Consider the following 19,691-nt stretch of genomic DNA (forward strand, 5'->3'; position numbering starts at 1 on the left):
TTTTAATTTAAAAAATCCACTGGATAATGAACTTGTAGAAACTTGAACTATCATTAAGCTGATGAAAGTGTGCAGGATCTAGTGTTCTGCTTTTAAACAAATTGTAGTGGTGCACCCACCACTGATGGAATGGGCTGTGGAATGGCTGTTCGCATCACAGGAATCTTGAGACAATTCATAACCCTATTTTACATATGGGGGAAACGCAGACATAGCATTTACAACGGATCTGAGCACATGAAGAGCTGGGGTTAGAATCCTCGAGTCCAGGGTCTAACGCTAATTAAACATAAAAATACAAAAAGTATTTTTGGCGCACTCTTACTGAAAAATGGCTTACTTTCTCATCTTTACCATGTGATGAGAAAATCAATGGGAATATAAATGGTGTACTTACATATCAGTGTATATTATATGGAACAGTATAAAAAAGTCAGTGTCTATATGAAATGTTAGTTTGTACTGACTTCACTACTGTTTTTCATGTAGTCTTTTGTACTATTAGCCAAATATCTAGAAGTGTTGATGGCCTCTGTGTACTTCCAGGGGTAATTGTGCCCTGGGTTGAGAACAATTGCACTGGTCTATGTTGTCTCTGAATTTTGACGCTGTCCATGAAAGGAGCCCATAGATTTTTGTACTCCTTTTAAAGAGGCAACAGCTTCTAAATGCCGTCCCAAGAGCTGTATTGGTATTTGCGACACACTTTATCTTTAGTGTCAGAGGGGTAACTGTGTTAGTCTGCATCTGCAAAAATGAGGAGAAGTCCTGTGGAACCTTATAAATTAACACATTTTTTTGAAGCATAAGCTTTTGTGGGCAAAGAGCTGCTTCAGCAGATGCAGCTTTATCTTAGGGGCTTGTGGTGCCTTTACCATAGTATTAGAGCATCTCTAATGGCTTTATCCTCATACACGCCCTGTGAGGTAGGGAAGTGTTACAATCACCATTGTACAGGGGGAGGGGGAGCTTAGACTCGGAGATTGACTTTTTCTAGATCATTGAAGTTGTTTGTGGCAAGCACAGAATTGAAGTGTGATCTCTCAAATCCCAGCTTGATGCCCTGTAAGGACCATCCTTCTGCTATAAAAAAAAAATGTTCTGGCATGATCAGGAAATAGAGATTTAACCAAAACAAGGCGGCTAACTTCACCAGCTTTGTTAGAAATACCAAAATACCAGACAAGCAAGTTTTTAGCACAGAAGAACAACATTGTAATAAGAAAATGAATTTATATTTAAACTGTAAAGCAGCTATTCTGTGCACAGAAGACTAAAAGCAAGGAATATTCTCCTTTCCCAGTACTCTCACTGAAACCATCATTATTTTTTTTTTTCAATATGGCGGTAGTCAGGAATATGACAGAAATGTCATCTTACTCACCATAACTCCATATATGTAAGTGAAATTGAGCTTCATCAATAGCTCTAGAACAATGGGGAAAGCACATTTCTAGGTGTTCATAATCATGCGTTGTCTCAGGGACATTTTGCAAGCATCCTAAGCCAAGTCAGGGAGACTTACTCCAGTAGAAATATGCACTGTTGCAGTAGCTGTGTCAGTCCCAGGATATTAGAGAGACAAGATCAACAAAGTAATATCATTTATTGAACCAACTTCTGTAGGCGAGAAGTGAGCTTATGTTGGGGGGAAGGGTGCAAAATACGGCCTGTGAGCCGGATAACAGTGCCGCACCTACAGATCTGGCCTGCCACAATGCTGCAGCCCAGTGGGATCCTCAGACAAGCTCCCTTCCTTCTGTATGCTCGTCAAAGCTGCTATCAGCAGGGCCCACGCATATCTCTGTGTGCCATGTGGTCCTTGGAGAGCTTCACCCACTGCCTCCTCTCCCAGCACAATCTTGCTTCTCCCAGCCAATGGGAGTTGCTGGGGCTGTGCTTGCAGCACAGGCAAAGCTTGGAGAGCCCCCTCTACCACCTCAGGGGGCATGCTGTGAGAGACGCACGTAGTGGTCCCCATAGCCAGCCACTTCGAGTACCATGTGGAAGTGCAGCAGGCAGGGAGTCTGCCTGAGGGTCACACTGAGCTGCTGGCTGGGAGCCGCCCCAGGTAAGCATCTCCCAGCCAGAGCCTGCATCCGGCACCCCTTGCCCTCTCTCTCTTCCCCCCCCGCCCCCAGCTCCCTGCTACAGATCACAACCAGAAGCTTTTGCACCGCTACTCCAAGTCACAACTCCCTCCCAACCCCATGCCCCCTCCTGCACACCAGTCCCCAACCGTGATCTCCTTCTGCACCGTATCCATCCATCAATATAGTAGAAGAGTGCAACCCTTGACCACTTACCAAATTCTTAGTGGGCGCCCTCCCTGCCCATCAAAAATTATTGTGCATCTCTATCTTATACAGTGTGTTTCCTCTGGTCTGGGAAACTTACTCAGATTGTCAAACCTAAATGCAAGATGGAACAGTTTAGCATTAGTGCTATTGTTTAGTGTAAAAAGCGCTGCTTATGCTTCACAATCTGTTTTGTCCTTGTATTTAGCTGTGCCAATCTGAGTAAGTTTTCCAAACCTGAACAAGAGATCTGCATAAGCTCAAAAGCATGTCTCCCTCACTACCAAAATCGATCCATTGAAAAGGTATTACTTCATTTATGTGGTGCTTGTGGTGGAAGTATGAACAATTAAAATAGTGTTGTTTGCCCGTGACTTTCCTTGGTTTAGCAGGTAAATCAAGGAGCATTAGGGAGTGTTGGTAGCCAGCTTCCATGGTGTAAATCAGTTCTTTTCATCCAGTGTATGGTCTTATTCAAACATTGGGGTTACCTCTGTACACAAAGAATGTTGAGAGTTCCAGAATCCTAGAACTGGAAGGGACCTCAAGAGGTCATCAAGTCCAGTTCCGTGCACTCTCACTGTTTAGACCATCCCTGATAGGGTGTGCTTAGTCAGCCAGTTTCCTCAATTTCCTTTTGAGGTAGTTGGTCACAATATTATTCTGCCAGTGGGGTAACCCTGGGACTAGCCCAGATTGTCACCTCATACATCAGGTCAACAATAAAGAGAGATCAGCTTCTAAAGATGAAGTTGCCGCCTCCTTGAGTATTCACATGTTAGCAGTAACACCTTGCTTAATACTAGGCAATCCAGCTTTGAGGCTTTCACGGTTCAAAACACAGTAGCCTGATTCACAAAGCATGTTTCGTTTCTTCACTATGTCCAGTGAGGCTCTTGCCTTCTGAGAGTGACGTGAGAAATAGCAGATCCTAAAATAGGTCTCTTGAGAAACACCAGGAGCTTTGTACCAGCGGCTGAGGCCATGTGTAGGACCGTACCAATTTTTCAGCTATGAAAAATGCATCACACTCTGTGAAATAAGCCCTTTGCCATGAAATCTTGTGTCTCCTTGTTCCTAGGTGCAGCCATTAAAGGGCAGGGGAAGGATAGGATAGGACTTGTCCTTCCCCTGCAGACTGCTCTGGTGGTGGGCAGGGGTCCAGACCAGATCTCTGGGTGCTTCCCCTCTGCAGGACACTTTCTGGGCAGTAGCCGGAGGTTCCTGAAGACTTGGAGGAGACTTCTGGAATTGGATTTTCTTTCCTGTGCGGCTGGGAATGCCCCATCAAAGGCCAGATCTACCCTACAGGGCAGGAGGTGTAGTGTGTGAGCTATGCAGAGAGAGCAAGTGTTATTGTTCCGAGCCCAGCCAGGACTAGCAGCCTCTGACTGGAGTGCCCCTAGCAGCACAGGGGAGAGCAGACTCCCCCTGCCTCTTGGAACCTTCTGTGGCTGCAGGAACCTCTGTGGTTGTTGCCGTCAGAGTCCCGCTCTAATGGCAGCACAGAAGTGAGTATGGAAGTCCCATGACAGCCCACCCCCACCCCCAACAGGTTTGTGAACCCCTTCCCCCGTCTCCCTTTGGGTTGGGACCTGCCAGTTACAACACTGGGACATTTCCAATTCAAACCGTGGAAAACGTGACATTTACTAACTTTCAAATCCCGTGGCCGTGAAATAGGCCATAGTGGACTGTGGATTTCTTAGGGCCCTGGCCATGTGGAATAGCTGCCTGTAATTTCCTGGAGAGTGTTGTGTAACATGCAAAGTGAATTGATGCACTTTTTCCCTGGAAAACCCTACTGTGTGAATGTGCTGAAAGTGTTTGCTATGAGAGGGTCAGGCAAACATGCGCAGTCTGTTATACAAGTGTGGTTCCGGAAGGTACCGGCGCGTTTGCTCAAGCAGCATTTCTGTATAGGACGTGCCCTCCTGGTAAGTCTCTGAGAAGTATTCCAGCTGTTAGCCTTCCAGAGCAAATGCAAATGTCCAGGGTTCTAGGTACAAAATAAATTGCAGATATGGAAGGATTTGCAGAAGTTTAATAATGGGCTAGACTTTATGTGCAGCACGGTGGCTGCACTGATGCCACTGTGCTACTGTAACCCTTTAGTGAAGGCACTATATGATGATCGGAGAGCTTAATCCACTTCCCCACAAGGTGTTGGCTATGGTGATGGGAGGAGAACTCTTGTTTACACAGGGCAGTGTACACGGGAGGATGGGAGAGGGCACATTAGGTTGGTATAACTAGGTCATGTAGCAGTGTGGATTTTTCACACCTTGGAGCAGCAGTTATACCAGTGTAAATCTGTAGTATAGATCTGGCCATCATCACCAACTTTTGTTGATGGAAGAGACAGAAAAGCTTTCAAGTTAAGTACAACTTCTTTCCAGGTTTGGGAGCTTGTTTGCACTGAAAATGCCGTAGTGGCAGAGGGATGCCATTGCAACGTTTCGGTATAGTTGCTGCCTACACCAATGAAAGTGCTTCTTCCCATCATACACCACTTCCCCAAGAGGCCTCTTTCTGTATACCTGGGGATTTAGGTCAGTTTAACAACAGTGCTGAGAAGGTGTGGATTTTTCACACCCCTGACTAATGTAGGAAAACAAATTTAATTTTTTAGTATAGCCCAGATAACTTGGGAAGGGTAATCAGAGTGTCACAACTAAATAAAAGGTGGAACAACTTGTTGAGCGTAGGATTTAATATATTGCCAGGGACCATTCACAATTAACTGGGCCATTTATATCTCAGAGGGGTAGCTGTGTTAGTCTATAGCTTCACAAATAACAAGCAGTCCTGTAGCACCTTAACAGCTAACAACTTCATCTATTAGGTAATAAGCTTTCATGGGTAATACCCACTTCATTAGACTAGTAGCAGGAAATAAGAATCCAGGTTTTATGTAGTGGGGTGGGGGGCTAGGGGAGGAGGAGGGGGAAAAAGTGGGGGTGTCACCTGTCATTAATAGGACCTGTAGAGGGAGTAAATTAAGTGGAACGGGTACCATGCCATTCATGCAAATATCAAAGGTGGGGGAACCACAAGGGCAGTTTCTCCACCTTTTGATATTTGCGGGAATGACACCCATCCCAATTAGTTTACTCCTTCCACAGGTCCTTTTAATGACTGGTGACCTTTCCCCACTTTTTTCACCCTTCTCCTACTTTCTTCTCCCCTTCCATCCCAGTAGCTGTGTAAACCCTGGGTTCTTATTTTTGCTCCACATCTGAAGTGGGTGTTACCAATGAAAGCTCATTACCTAATATATAAAGTTGTTGGTTTTTAAGGTGCTACAGGATGGCTTGTCTGTTATGCTTCTGCAGTCATGGGACAGAAGAAGGTTTGTGCAGTGCAAATTCTCATGCAGACATAAATACAATATCCTCATTGATCCGGGGGTGGGGCGCAAAGCTGTGGCTGTAAGCTCTCAGGTTTATATTTTGACAACTTTGTACCGCTTTCCTTTGAGGATGTGAACTTGAGAGGTCCTATACTACAGAATGATGATTTTGAATGGTCCCTTACAACGTTAACTCCTATGGCTCCTAATCTGTCGCGCACAGTATTTATCTTTGACACTCTGGACTTGTCCACTGTTGTGTGTTTTTTTTTGGGGGGGGGGAAACCCTTTTTCCCCCCAAAATACCCCCGAAAAGTTCTTGTTCTTGTTCTCTCTCGCACTCTCTCACACACACAAAAGTGGGATAATTCGATATAAGGCCTTTCCTCTCAAAATAATTACTTCAGCTCTGTGAATGACTTTGCTGATCTCCCTCCCCTTTTCAAGGTTGAAAAGGAGCCTGTGTGAACAAAGCACAGCAATTACCAGCTCATCTGAAGGCTCCTTTGGCAATGCTGTGAACTGTGGCTGGAAATGAGTGCTCTGGTTTTGCAAGGCTATGGCTGCGTGAATGCGATTTTCCAACATTATTTGTTTAGACCAGTGGTTCCCAAACTTTTCGGCACCATGCCTCCCTTTTGATTTTTGAGAAACCCTCCTGCCCCACCACCTCTTTTTTTTTTTTTTTTTACCATGGGCCAGCTACCCCTGCTGCCTGTGAGCTGCCTGACTGAGCCCCACCCCTCCCCTAAAGCCAGGCACTGCCAGCCCCTCATCTAACTCCATCCTCCTCCTCCCCTCCAACTCACCCTCACTCACCTTTTGCAGGAGGCAGCTAGCTCCATGTGGGCCTTGCCAGCTGCCCGCTTTTTATAGCGGCTCTGCTGGGTCGCCCATGTGAAATGGCAGGGGCTGAGAGTTGGAAGCAAGGGCCAGCTCTTTCTTTGGGTAGGGGGAATGACTGGCGGGGCGTGGGGGGTGCTGGGTTGCCCTGCACCTCCCTGGAATTTCATCATGTCCCCTGTGCCCCAGGGGGGCAAACTTCCCAGTTTGGGAAACCATGATTTAGACATTAGAACATTGAAATAAGTAATATTGGGGGGAAAAACCTTCAGTGTAGACATAGTTTCTGCTTGCCCTCTTCATTCCTTGTTTGCACTAACCTTCCCCCTCAGTTATCACTCTACCCTAAGCACCTTCTGCTATGCAGATAGCGTAGCTGAAGTCAACATACTCACTACAGCATCTTCCACATAGTAAGGTCAGCAAGGGCTTTTCCTACATCAACTCCGGCTACTTCTCTCATCGTCGTGGAGTACCAGAGTCAATGGGAGAGTGCTTGGAGATTGATTTATTGCATTAAAGGAGACAAAATATGTTGACAGCTGGTGAATAGATCACTGCCGTGTCAGTCCAGCATGTAGTGGAGACCAGCCCTCAGACCTGAAGAGCTCGGCTGAGCTGGAATGCTTGTGTTGGTGGTCTTGGTTGGTCACGCCATATCTGAGTTCTCCTGCCAAAAGCCAACTTCGTGACTTGGAAGTGGATTAATTAAATCGACTGTAGAGCTCTCTTGTCAGTTTAGAGTTGCTGCATGAGAGCTTACGGCAATGCAGCTGCCTCTGTAGGTTATCTGGTGCAGACGTGACCTAGGAGGCAAAAAGAGAATGAAACAATTCAGATCAGAGTTCCATTCACTATTAGAAAAGTCACCCTTTCACTTTATTTCAGTATATTTACACCTTCTTATATTAATAGCAAACAGGAAGGATGGTAACTTTAGATCCTGCTGGCTTGAATGTGCTGTCAATGTATTTGGATTGCTGACACTTGATATAGTTGTGTAAACTGAACAAATTTTCTGTGCAAGTTATCAAGAGAAAGTAAAACAGGACCCACCACAATGCCATGTTTTTAAAACTGTATCTGCAGTTTAAGAGACTTGGACCTTTTTATTCTATTGTTCAAAAAGTTATGGACCCGAAAGGTTTTTTTTTTTTTTTTTTTTTTTTTTTTTTTTAAAAAGCGTAATCAAGTGTAAATTTCAACATGACCCTTCCCACCCCACAGAGCATCAGTCTCAATGTCCAGTGGAAGATCTGATTATTCTTCTGACTTGCTTTGCAGGAGGTATATCGAATCCCGAAGAAGAGTCAAGCAGAAAAGGAGAGTAGCGGTATGTAGTCAAGGATACCTTTCTAATAGTAGCTGAAACTGTATGCTCCTTCAGAGAGGATTCATTTTCCTTGTGTCTAAAGTTGAATGCTTATTTGAGAGGTACTTTGTATATTGCACACACACAAACTGTCCTTTTTTTTTTTTTTTTTTTTTTTTTTTTTATTATACGTATTGCAACAGAGTCTAAGAAAACACTTGTGGTAGACGCTGTATATACAGTGCCCGAGATGGTTTCTGCCCTAAACCATTTATAGGCGAGGTAGACAGTATAGGCGAACACTGGAAGAAAAGAAGTCTTACCATTTTCATTTTACAGATAAGGAACTCCAGCTTAAAAAGTAAATGATTTCCTCAGAGTCACACAATCTGTGTTAGGGCTAAGAAATGAACTCAGATATCCTGAATCCCAGGCTAGTGCTTTGCCCATGAGGCCAGAGTTCCTCTCTATAGCTAATACAAATCTGATCACAGTAACGAAATTCAGAGTGGAATGTACAGAAGCTTGTCAGCACATGGACAGAGGGGGCTTTAAAATCAGAGGTTTGTCTCTGTGCTTCTTGGTATTGGACTCCATGCAGTACATCTCCTCTTACCTAAATATCCTTGCTTATGTGAATCCCCAGCTTCTGGTGTTGTATGCACCAGATTTGCTTTCATGTTTGCTGAATGCCACTGTTCAGCAGAGAAATGCGAGTTGGCCTAAAAATATTTAAGCATCTTTGGAGGATGGTACCATAGCCTTGGTAAAAGCGCAGATTAGAACATTATTTCCAAGCTCAGCTAACGTATCAATAGCTCTTTGTACTTGGGTCCAAAAAGCTCCATGTATGCTGGAGTTGGACATAAACATGAAACCAGAAGTCGTTTGTACCCTGGGTTGCAATTCTATTCTGTCTTACAGGTCGCTTGCTTGTAATGTTAGGGCAGATGGTATGTTTACACGTGTTTAGTACTTTTTCATCAGAAGGAAATAAAAATTGGTGTGTAGTGTTTGTTAAAGATATAATTATCTTGTGCTATGTGACATAGGGTATTTGTGGAAAAGACCTTTATATGCTAAGAGTTTTATGCATGAGTCTAAATTCCTTTTTGACTTAAAAGGTTGGAGCTAAAGAGGTTGTTCCACTGCTCTTTACAAACAGCATTTCATGCTATAATTTACATTAATTGGGTGACCTGTGACAAATTAATTGAATTGTTCTAACAACATTGCCAAAAGGCAATTTTTGTGCTAGAAAATATTCTGATGCGTCCTGAAGAATTAATAGTACTCTTGAGATGTGTTGGGTGTATTAGACATTAACACAGCCCAAGTCCTTGCAAATTTTCAGGTATGAGCTCTGAAGGAATTATTTCTACTTAGCTGTAAATATAATACAGTACATTGGTCTGTTTATATGCGAATATAGAGAATGATAATACCTTCATTTCAGACTTGTGATATAATGCTATGGCTCTCCAAATATGGGCTACTCTTTAAAATCAAGGTATTTCCTTAAAGCATCTTCTCTGCTACTCTCTTCTCTTTTTATGCTTTTTCATCTGATAGCCTTACAGGAAATATCAATAATAAGATAGTATTAAAGGGATAGAATGAAATAGGACCGTGTTAGAGAAATGCTCCTAATGCAATAGGTGTCACTGATTATGAAATCTGCACTTTGGAAACCATGCTGTTGGCTCATAGGTCAGAGTGAGGTTGTGGAAAATACTGGACAGGCTTCAGTCATCTTAGATTTCTATAACAATATTTCTGTTTACATATTGTAAGAGGCTCTTCTTTATGAGGCCAAGTGTCTCTCTGTTGCCTGCAGCCCAGGCTCTCCAGAAACGAACTACCAAATGACCATCTGCATCTTTGGAAAAACAAGAAGTTGTGTGGCACCTTTATAGACTAACAGATGTATTGGATATAAGCTTTCATGGGCAAAGACCCACAATGCATCTGAGGAAGTGGGTCTTAGATATATTGGAGCATGAGCTTTCAAGGGCAAAGATTGGCTTCTTCAGATGCATTGTGGGTCTTTGCCCGTGAAAGCTTATGCTCCAATATAGCTGTTAGCCTATAAGGTGCCACATGACTTCTTGTTGTTTTTTGCAGATACAGACTAACATGACTACCCCTCCAATACTTGTCTGCATCTTTAGTACCTCTATAACTTTTGTGCTTAATTTTGTTTTCTCCTTCCTCCCCGATGCCTTTCTCCCCCCCCCACCAAAGACTCAACTGTGGTGGGGTGTGGTTACAGAAGAGACCTTGGGGTGTTCCCCAGTTTGCTGTTTAGGCCATTTACACCTGCTGTTTTGGTGTCTGGCGCCCCCACTACTCTGTCCAACTGAGCCAGATCCTCTGGTCTTCCCCAGACAAGGCACAGAGTTGGAGTTACCGCTCCCCTTGCAGAGCAGTGCAGACCCTGGTTAACCACAGCTCTGGGAGGATGCAGTCCTATGGCACAGCACTTCTGATAATCAACCTCAAGAACGGATCAAAGCCCTAAATGTTTCTCTCTGTGCAAAAGATTTGCACAGAGAGGGCTCATTAGGTAAGTCCCCTTTATCAGTAAAAGGGAGGTATGCACAGTGGTAGCCTTTCCCAGGTAATAACAATTTACACTGGTTTTGTTTCTAAACAAAATATTTTATTAAGCTAAAACGCTAGGATTTAAGTAGCTTAGAAGTAAAACAGGTAGATCAAAGTAAGTTAACATATTAAAATAAAGGAAAGTATAACTAGTTCTAGTCTACTAAGAATCTAATCTAAGAGAGTTCTTACCCTAAACAACTGTTCTTACATCAGGTTCAAGCCTCAGTTCTTAAATGTTGTTATCCTTACCTGGGTGTCCAATACACTGTAAGGCTCCTTCTCCCTCTTGAGGTGTGTCAGGCAATTTCCAAAGTAGGCTGCGGACAAACAGAGGAGCACTCACAGTCTTCGTAATACTTTTCCACTGTGAAGGGAATTTCATTGTTCTCTTTGTGTAAAAGTGTGCTCCAAGATGGATATTGCCTGAAAAGGACAAGGGATTCACTCATGTGACAATCAGCAACTGCCTGTTTGCTGATCTGAACATGTATATAAAAGTTCTCCAGATGTGGATTGACCCTCATTAAAACCTTTTGTCAGTTAAGTATTGCTGACCTTTAACGAGCATCTTTTCACACACCTCTGGATGAGGTTGTCACAGAAGCAAATCTTTGGAATACAAGTATGTAGACAATAGTCATAACTTCAAAAGCAAAAATGATACATGCACAAATATAGGCTGTATAAATCCAGCAAATTATAACATTAAAAATGATAGGTTGTGAGAGGCATTCTGTCCAAAGCAAGGAATGCTATAGGTTAACCGATAGGAACTGGAGCAGGCTCCCCCCAGCTTCCACCTCCCCCCACCAGGCATGGGGAGGTTTCTCCAGCCTCACCACAGACTGGGGGATGGGGGAGTGGCTAGGGAGATGGCTTCAGAGGCCTCCCCATCTGGTCCTCCCAACCCTTAATTGGTTAACCAGTTAAATGGTAGATTTACCCACCAGTTAACCGGTATTTTGCATCCCTATCCAAAGCGCCTGAGTTTTTCATATTTATATTCATAACCCATTTTCCATTAAAAAGTAGGGGGACAGTGCTGTCACACCACTCACAACTAACACAGGAATCAGGGTACAAGTAAGTATTGGGGGGGCTTTTCGTTGCTCTAAGAAAACCTCTGGCTGTTACGAAAAGCATCTTGGATTGTGTTCACGGTTAGGAGAGAGCATCGTTTCTTGCACCCAGACAGATGTATCAGCAGCGTTGATACTGTTTTGCAGACAGCCAGCATATGCTCTGAAAACCAGTGTTGGAAGAATCACGGATACCAGTGCAAAATGTCATGGTCTGTCTTACCCCAAGCTTCTTATCATTAATGTGACAGTTCCTTGATAGCTGCAGTAACTTGTCAGTGCTTTAAGCTTAAGGAGCACAAATTCATTGTGGAAAAATTTAAAGTAGTGTAAGTATGGTACAGAGCACCACAAAGTTGAAGGAATATACCGTTTTGTTTCTACATGTCTATATACTCATGATGACCTGTTCCTTGTTTAAAAGAGTCTTACAGAAGTAATTATGTTCAAACTGTATATGAAAGAGGACTTAATGTCAAAACATGACCCTAGTGATTCATATGAAGGTGTGCTCTGCCAGTGCAGTTTGATCTGGGCTGAGTATCTGGAGACAAGTTATACCACACAGATGGTTCTTTCCCTGGTTAAAAACTCCTAGAGTTCTTCGCCAGATGCTTTTCAAGTCCTGTAAAATGCGTAGTCTATGTTGAGGACTATGTATGTGCCAATGATGCATTTCAACTTACTATGTTATACCTCAAAAAAGGAGTTACTAATAATAGGGATTTAAAAAGAAATTAGTGTCTCATCCATAACTATAGTTTAATGGTAGCATGGGTCATCCTGCGTTTCATGTGCATGAATGAACCAAAAACATACATGTACTGCAACAGCAAAACCCTACTAAAATGTAAAGACTACTTCCTTTTGTCCACCTTGCTTAATAGGAGATCGTGGGAGGGATGCAGTTGGTCATAGGGACCAAACTACTACCCCAAAGAATCCCAACCAGAGCAGAGAGAGAGATCCTGAGAGGCAGAGCCAGAGTAAAGAGAAGAAGAAACGGAGAGAGTCATTGTCCCCACCGTCTTCGGCCTACGAGCGAGGAACCAAGAGGCCAGATGACAGGCAAGTTGGTTTACTATATGGTTTCCTTCAAGGATGTTTATGCTGAAGTTTCTGATGGTTCTATGTCAGTCCAGCAGGGGAGAGTTGACGTTATTTAGCCTCTTAAGGATAAAGTTGTGAAAGAAGATATTTTGACCTTCTGAAAATAGGAAACAGGACATTTTTTACTAAACAATATGCACTGTGGTTCTTGGAAATGGATGTGGAATTGACTTTTTCATATCTAGACTTGCAGAAAATTTAAGATTAGACTTTGAGAATCTTCTGGCTCCTAGTCCTGTGGTCCAAACACTGCCTGCCATTAAACTGTTTGCAATTATAAAGTCAGAATACATGCACACTATCATTATTCTGCTGTCATAAATACAATTCGGGGGAGTAAATGGGGTGGTGGACAATGGGGAGGGAAAGTTGGCATACAGATGAGTTGGTTGAGAACAGTGTGGCAACCTACTGAAATTTAATTGTGGTCCACGTTTAAGGTAACGTCGGTCAGCAACGACTGCTGTGTTTGGAGGGAGAAAAGTCTTGAATTTACAAATGGACCAAAATATGTTCAAAATATTGAGCATGAGCTATATCTGTACACTAACAAAGTGAAATCACACCATGTAATATTCTTCAGTTTTCATCTGGACCCTTATACTGTCCTGTCTAGCCACTGATGCCATCTGGATAGTTACTTTTAATGTGCTGTGTATGAGAGTGGCATGGAGCAGAGACTCTAAAGGAAATAAAATGGCTCCTGATTAGAGAGCAGGTACTGTGTGGTCTGTGGGAGCCAGTTACTGAGGGGTAACTGTGCCAACAGATGAGGCAAATTAGGCAAGTGAGTAGAAAAGGAGGAGTCAGTAATTATGAATAAGTAATGTTTGGAGCTGGTGAAAGGCAGCAGAGGTCAGTGGAGTTGTTAAAGATTTCATTTAGGTATGTGGGATTCTTGGGATCAAGACAAAACTCTTGTTCTTGCAACCTAAAACACACCATGCATCCTTGTTAAAATCAGTCAGTGTCTGCTGTATGAACTTCAGAAAAGCTGAGGGAAGTGATTTTTGCATTCTCCATTCATAAGTTGTTAAAAAGACACAATCAACGTAAGCATCACAAGTGTGAATTTTTTTCAACTACTAGAAAGGCTTAGCATATTAGTATAACTGAGACATGGCATAAAGGTTATTTTTCTGGGGGTTTTGTGTCTTTTACTTTATGTACTTAACAGAACTTTGTTTATAATTAACTTCATTGTGTCCCTGGTATGTCAATTAATTCAGTCTGTCTAACGCTGGAAGGATGCTTGCAAATATCATTAGGATTGTTTAAAAACAAAATCTGAGCTATTTTTAGTTGGCTAGTTTACAAAAATCACATTGTCAGTGTCCCTTTAAGTGAGAGCTGAAAGCAACTGAGTTTTAAAAAAAAAAAAAAAAAAAAAAAAAAAAGTGTATTACAAAAATGTCACATTTTTCAAATACATCAGCGTTCTGTTGTTCTCATGCTATTCTCTGTTAAGCAAGTTTGAAAGATGAGCATAGAAATTGGAATGTAAATCCACAAAAACTATCAATTTGCAGAATGAAAAAGCAAATAAATGACTGGAGGCGGAAGTAGGGCTGGATGAATTACAAACATATAAATAACAAGAAGTCCTGTTGCACCTTGTAGCCTAACAATAAGCTTTCATGGGCAAAGTCACACATCTGGCGAAGCACAAGCTCATGCTCCAAAATATCTGTTAGTCTACAAGGTGCCACAGGACTTCTTGTTTTTGAAGATACAGTCTAACTCGGCTACCTCTGTGATACTTAACATACAAATAGTCTCAGAGAAGTAGCAGTGTTAACCTGTAGCTTCACAAATAGTAAGCAGTCCTGTAACACCTTGGTGACTAACAAATTCATTAGGTCATGAACTTTCATGGGTAAGGTCCACTTCCTCAGATAAGTGGGTCTTACCCAGGAAAGCTTCATGACCTAGTACATTTGTTAGTCACGAAGATGCTACAGGACTGCTTGTTGTTTGTGTAATGTACATAGAGAGAAAAGGGCAAAAAGCATGGGAAATGAGACAAAGTAAGCTTCAGGGCAGGAAAGTTCTTGTTATAGCAAGAGGAAAGTAAAAAAAAAAAACACTGAATATCAAATGATCAGGAATAAGTGGCCTCTGGTACTAGAAGTCAGGAAGTCTTTTCTTTGCATGTTCTTCCTAGAATCACCCTCTCTTTATGGAAACATGTCAGTTTTTATTTATTTACTGGGACCTCTGTCCTTCTAGATGTCAGTCTGTAGTGGAAATGATATTGATCTGATGAAGTGGGTCTGTCCCACAAAAGCTCATCACCAAATAAATCATTTTGATATATTCATGGAGGTTAGGTCCATTAGTTGCTATTACCCAGGGTGGATAAGGAATGGTATCCCTAGCTTCTGTTTGTCAGAAGCTGGAGATGAATGGCAGGAGAGAGATCACGTGATTGTTACCTGTTCGGTCCACTCTGTCTGGTTCACCTGGTGTTGGCCGCTGTCTGCCGACAGGACAGTGGACCGGATAGACCTTTGGTCTGACCTGGTATAGCCATTCTTATGTCCTTATCAGTCTGTAGTTAGGGCATTTGCATTCCAAAATACCATATGAAATCCTTGGAACAGAGATGAGAAGAGATGATATCAGAGGAGAAAAGCTCTCTGAAAATATTCTTAGCGCATTGGTATACTCTTGGAACTCTTCCTTGCCTTTGCTGCCACTCTTTAATGGGAAATTCTCCTGGAGGAGATGGACACATGGATGAATGGAAGAACATGCTTAACTATGTCACTGAATTGCTTGTTTTTTGGGGGTGGGGAGTGTGTATGGGGCTTTTTTTTTTTTTTGAACATATTAATTCCTTGGTGTGAAATGACTCAACATAAATTCTTAAGACAAGCGTAGAAAAACATTGACATTTTTACCTAACTTATTAAATTATTTTCTCAGTGACGTCAGGATTTGTATAAATGTAAATACTCCCCAATACTTGAATTGGACTGAAGAAACAAAAGGATGTTTTAACTAAAGTATTTGTAGTAATATGTTTTTGATATGTAAACTGGATGAATGAATAAAAAGTATATTAAGAATATAATGAATGTTTTTTGTAGCAGCCACTAAAGTTAAAGCTACAAAGCATTTTTACTTGCAATGCCTGTTTTCATACACTCGTACTTTTCCCAGCTATGCATCTTTTCATCTTTAAATGTACATTATGTTCAGATTGACCAAAGTTGATGATCTTTTTTTGATCTCTGGAAAATTTCTTCAGGATTTTTGTGTTTCAGGATGAAAAATATTACTCCTATTTTGATAAACAATGTGGTTAGATTTTTCTTCTAGGCAGACCTGTGGTTCATTAAATAGCACAATGCTAAATTAAAGTCAGTTGTTTATAATTCCATTGTTCTTAAATAACATCTGCAAATTACAGTGTAGACTAGTATTCAGAAGTAGTTAACGTTCCAGAAGGTCTCTGTGGTTGAATGTCTGTTGTTGAGTTATGCATACACAGTCTTATTCTTGTGGCAAAAAAGTTTGACTGCTTTTCACCCTTGCATAGCTCCAAATCAGTGAATAAATTTCGTTCCCTTTACCAAAAAAATTGAGAATCATCAATCATGGAAAATATCAGGCAAAACAGATTTTGAGAAAGTTGTGAGCCTATGGAAAGGGAGCTATGATGGAAAAGTCAGTGTAATGTTAATTACCATCTTGTTGACCACTGGGAAAAGTTAGTTCTACAGATACATTGTAGCTTATTCAGCACAATTTCTCCAGGGTTACGTTGACTGAATTTGAGGGCATAAATAAATGTAAAATATGTGTTGCATAGAGACTGTATAATTACCTGTGTTGCTCTGCTAAAATCCTTAAATGATCAGATAGACCAGAGCCATGTTGCAGCTGTGAAGAGGGAGGTCTCCCCGCGAATGAACATTGCGGGAATGTGAGACTAATGACGTGAGCTTCCATGATATTTTTGGATGCTACTCCATATCTCTCTCTTGACAGTTAACACTTGTCAGAGTAAGCATAAAATACTTGCGGGGGGAGGGGGGATTTCTAATGTTTAAGTTCCCACTGGCCATACCATTTGCCCATGCTTCTTTTGATTTGTGGTGTTCTGCAACATAGCAGAGATTACCCAGCCATAGTTCAGACCACTCTTGACTCTCAAAAAGCTAGTTTATCCCAAGGTTCTGGTGGCTTCATGTTCCAGTTTGTAAAATAACATTAAAAATCCTAAAAATATTCTTTTCCTAATATTACTTTTCTGAAAGGCCCCTACTCTTGCAATCACAGAGATGTTATGTTAATGGGAAGAGAGGACCAGGGGACTATTAAGATGTGGACCATGCTATGAAAATTTTTGGGGGGTGTCTCACTTACTTGACAGCATGACCATGTATAACATGTTACGTTAACTTCTGCTTATGCAAATACAGCTTGAGGGACCCCAGAAAAACAGCAAGTAGGCTACAGCTGTCTGCTGATCTGAATAAAAATGTCCAATGATAGTTTACTATGATGTGGTGCCAGATATGTTTTTTTTCGGGGCTCTTATAGTTGTGTGGGATTCATTTGCATCCACCAAAAATGTAAGGTTGAGGGTTAGTTCTACTTGCGATAATACAAGCATTATTTCAAACGATCTTTTTACAAAACTAAATGTTATATGTATGCATATATATGTGAACGTCTTTCAAACACCCTCAGGGGATGAGTCTGTGTATGAAATGGAGAAAAAGTCCAAACGCAGTGAGATTTTTCTTTTGTGCTTTATTTCAGACGATCTTTCTTTTTAAAAGAATTTTAAAGCTCACTGTAGAGCTAAGGAATGTGTCTACAGGTTTAATTTGGAGCCATAAATGTTCTGTATGACTCTTCTTTCCCTCTTCCTTTGTTTTTTTCCAAATGCCTTAGAATGTGCCACCATCATCTGTATTACTCTGGTGTAGAAGTCATGAAGTGGTTTTCTTTTTCAGGTATGACACACCAGCTTCTTCAAAAAAGAAAGTACGGCTCAAGGATCGCAACAAGCTATCCACAGAGGAGCGCAGGAAGTTGTTCGAACAGGAAGTGGCTCAGCGGGAGGCTCAGAAGCAGCAGCAGCAGTTACAGACCTTAGGGATGACTTCCCCACTTCAGTACGATTCCATGGGCTACAGCGCTCCCCACCACAGCTTCATTGGCTATCCCCCTGGCTATCCCATGCAGGCTTATGTGGATCCCAGCAATCCCAATGCTGGGAAGGTGCTACTACCCACTCCAAGCCTGGATCCTATGTGCTCTCCTGCAGCCTATGAGCATCCCCAGACTTTGGTTGGGCACACAGTTGAACCAGCCCTGACTACTCCTCAGCCAGTACCAGTAGTGCAACATGTAGCAACAACGATGGAGGTTTCTGCTCCTCAGTACGTAGCACAAAGCGACACTGTGGTCCTTCAGGAACCTAATGTAGCTGTCCTGCCAGTGCCAGCTCCAGGTCCAGTGCAGGGGCAGAGTTATGGAGTATGGGACTCCAATCAACAGACTGTAGCTGTGCAACAGCAGTACTCTCCGGCCCAGTCTCAGCCAACCATATATTACCCAGGACAGACATGTCAGACTGTTTATGGTGTGACATCACCTTATCCTCAGACAGCTCCACCAATTGTACAGGTAATTGTACACTAGAAAATTCATTAGGAGCTCATCAAACACAGCTTCTCAAGAAGCATCAGCCAGTGAAAGGAGTTAGATTGCTAGCCAGAAGACATGCTTTTTTACAGCCAGTACTTCTAACTGTGACATCTGGAGCATTGGCGCAACTTCATCATGCAGACCTGCTTTGTGAGGTCTGAGTAGAGCACACTCTTCTGTCAATTTATTAAGATTTGTTTTCTTTAATGTGAATAGTGAAGCATCTCTTAGTCACTGGGACTGAGTGCTTAGTAGTGGGAGTAATTTTTTCCTACTCTACACGTGTTGTACCCATTACTTTTTCTGTTGTTAACATCTTATTTGTGAATGGATGCTTCTGGGTAAGGGATTGTGCTCTTATGTAGTATATTATATAGGCAGTAAAACATTCAGGTGTGCAGTCATTTCACATTTCTACCCCTTAGATGGATTTTTAGTAACATGGCCAAGGGCTCTGGGGTTTTCTCTATAGGTAATGTATTACTTCTGCACCTTAGAGTGGTGTTGCAGCTCTGAAAGAGAGGACAGCGTTGGGATAACAGTACAGTAAACCCCTGAGTTATGTGAGGGTTGTGTTCCTGGGCAACCTTGTGTAACTCAAATTTCGAGCAAGTCAGGGTGGGGAGCCGGGAACCAGGTGGCAGCGGTTTGTTTTCTGGCTCCCAGAGTGGTGGGGAGCTGGGAACCAGACAGGAGAAGCCTCTGCAGTGTGGCTCTCTCCCCCAGCTCCCTCAGCTGGCAGAAGCCAGGGAGAAGCTGCTAGTCCCCAGCCCCTGGGAACCCCAGGATTTCGATTTGCATTAACGCAAATTAAGCACGAGCTGAAATCACCTATATCGAGGTTTTACTGTACAATGAAATCTGTCCCATTGAGGATTAAGAGGGGGTAGTTTGACAACATTATTGCTACATGATACTGATTCTGTGCAGTTCACTGCAGTCCATCCGTGGTGTTCTGTACACCATTTTCTTTTGATTCCTTACCCAGTTTGGTTAAATTCAGTCTGATGCTGAAAAATCAGGTGTGGGTTCCTTCTGCCTCTTCCGACACCTCTTAGCAGAGGTTCTGCTATTTCATCTGAGGAGGTAGATGTGTTGCTTATTCAGATTTCTTTCAAATTCAACACCAGATGGCTCAGAGAATTACTAATAGCACAAATATTGTTTTATTTATCATCTCAGAGAGGTAGCCAAGTTGGTCTGTATCTTCACAAAACATAAAAGCAGTCCTTTAGCACTTTAAAAACTAACTAAATAATTTATTAGGTGATGAGCTTTCGTGGGACAGACTGACTTCATCAGAGCTGGAAAATTCTGATAAAAGTAAACTGGCACAATGAGAATTTAACAGATATATAGAAAAAAAATTAAATGAAAGTGATGAATCAGCTACCTAAGACAGAAGGAGGGGCCTAAAAGGCAGG

General features: G+C 42.2%; 1 protein-coding gene across 3 annotated transcripts in view; it reads left to right on the forward strand.

Moving 5' to 3' along the window:
- The window catches only part of SETD2 (SET domain containing 2, histone lysine methyltransferase), a 169,561-nt gene that overhangs the window by 98,509 nt on the left and 51,361 nt on the right, over nt 1-19,691 (forward strand). For 2 of the 3 annotated variants that reach the window (XM_074985253.1, XM_074985254.1), the window contains exons 13-15: nt 7,777-7,825; nt 12,378-12,558; nt 17,571-18,246. In XM_074985253.1, coding sequence (XP_074841354.1) covers nt 7,777-7,825; nt 12,378-12,558; nt 17,571-18,246 — 906 coding nt within the window. Of the gene's footprint in view, nt 1-7,776; nt 7,826-12,377; nt 12,559-17,570; nt 18,247-19,691 lie in introns of those variants that run through there. The other variant, XR_012644108.1, reaches the window with a different exon arrangement.

This window comes from Carettochelys insculpta, chromosome 2 (assembly GCF_033958435.1).
Source record: "Carettochelys insculpta isolate YL-2023 chromosome 2, ASM3395843v1, whole genome shotgun sequence".
In the NCBI taxonomy this organism is placed as follows: Eukaryota; Metazoa; Chordata; order Testudines; family Carettochelyidae; genus Carettochelys; species Carettochelys insculpta.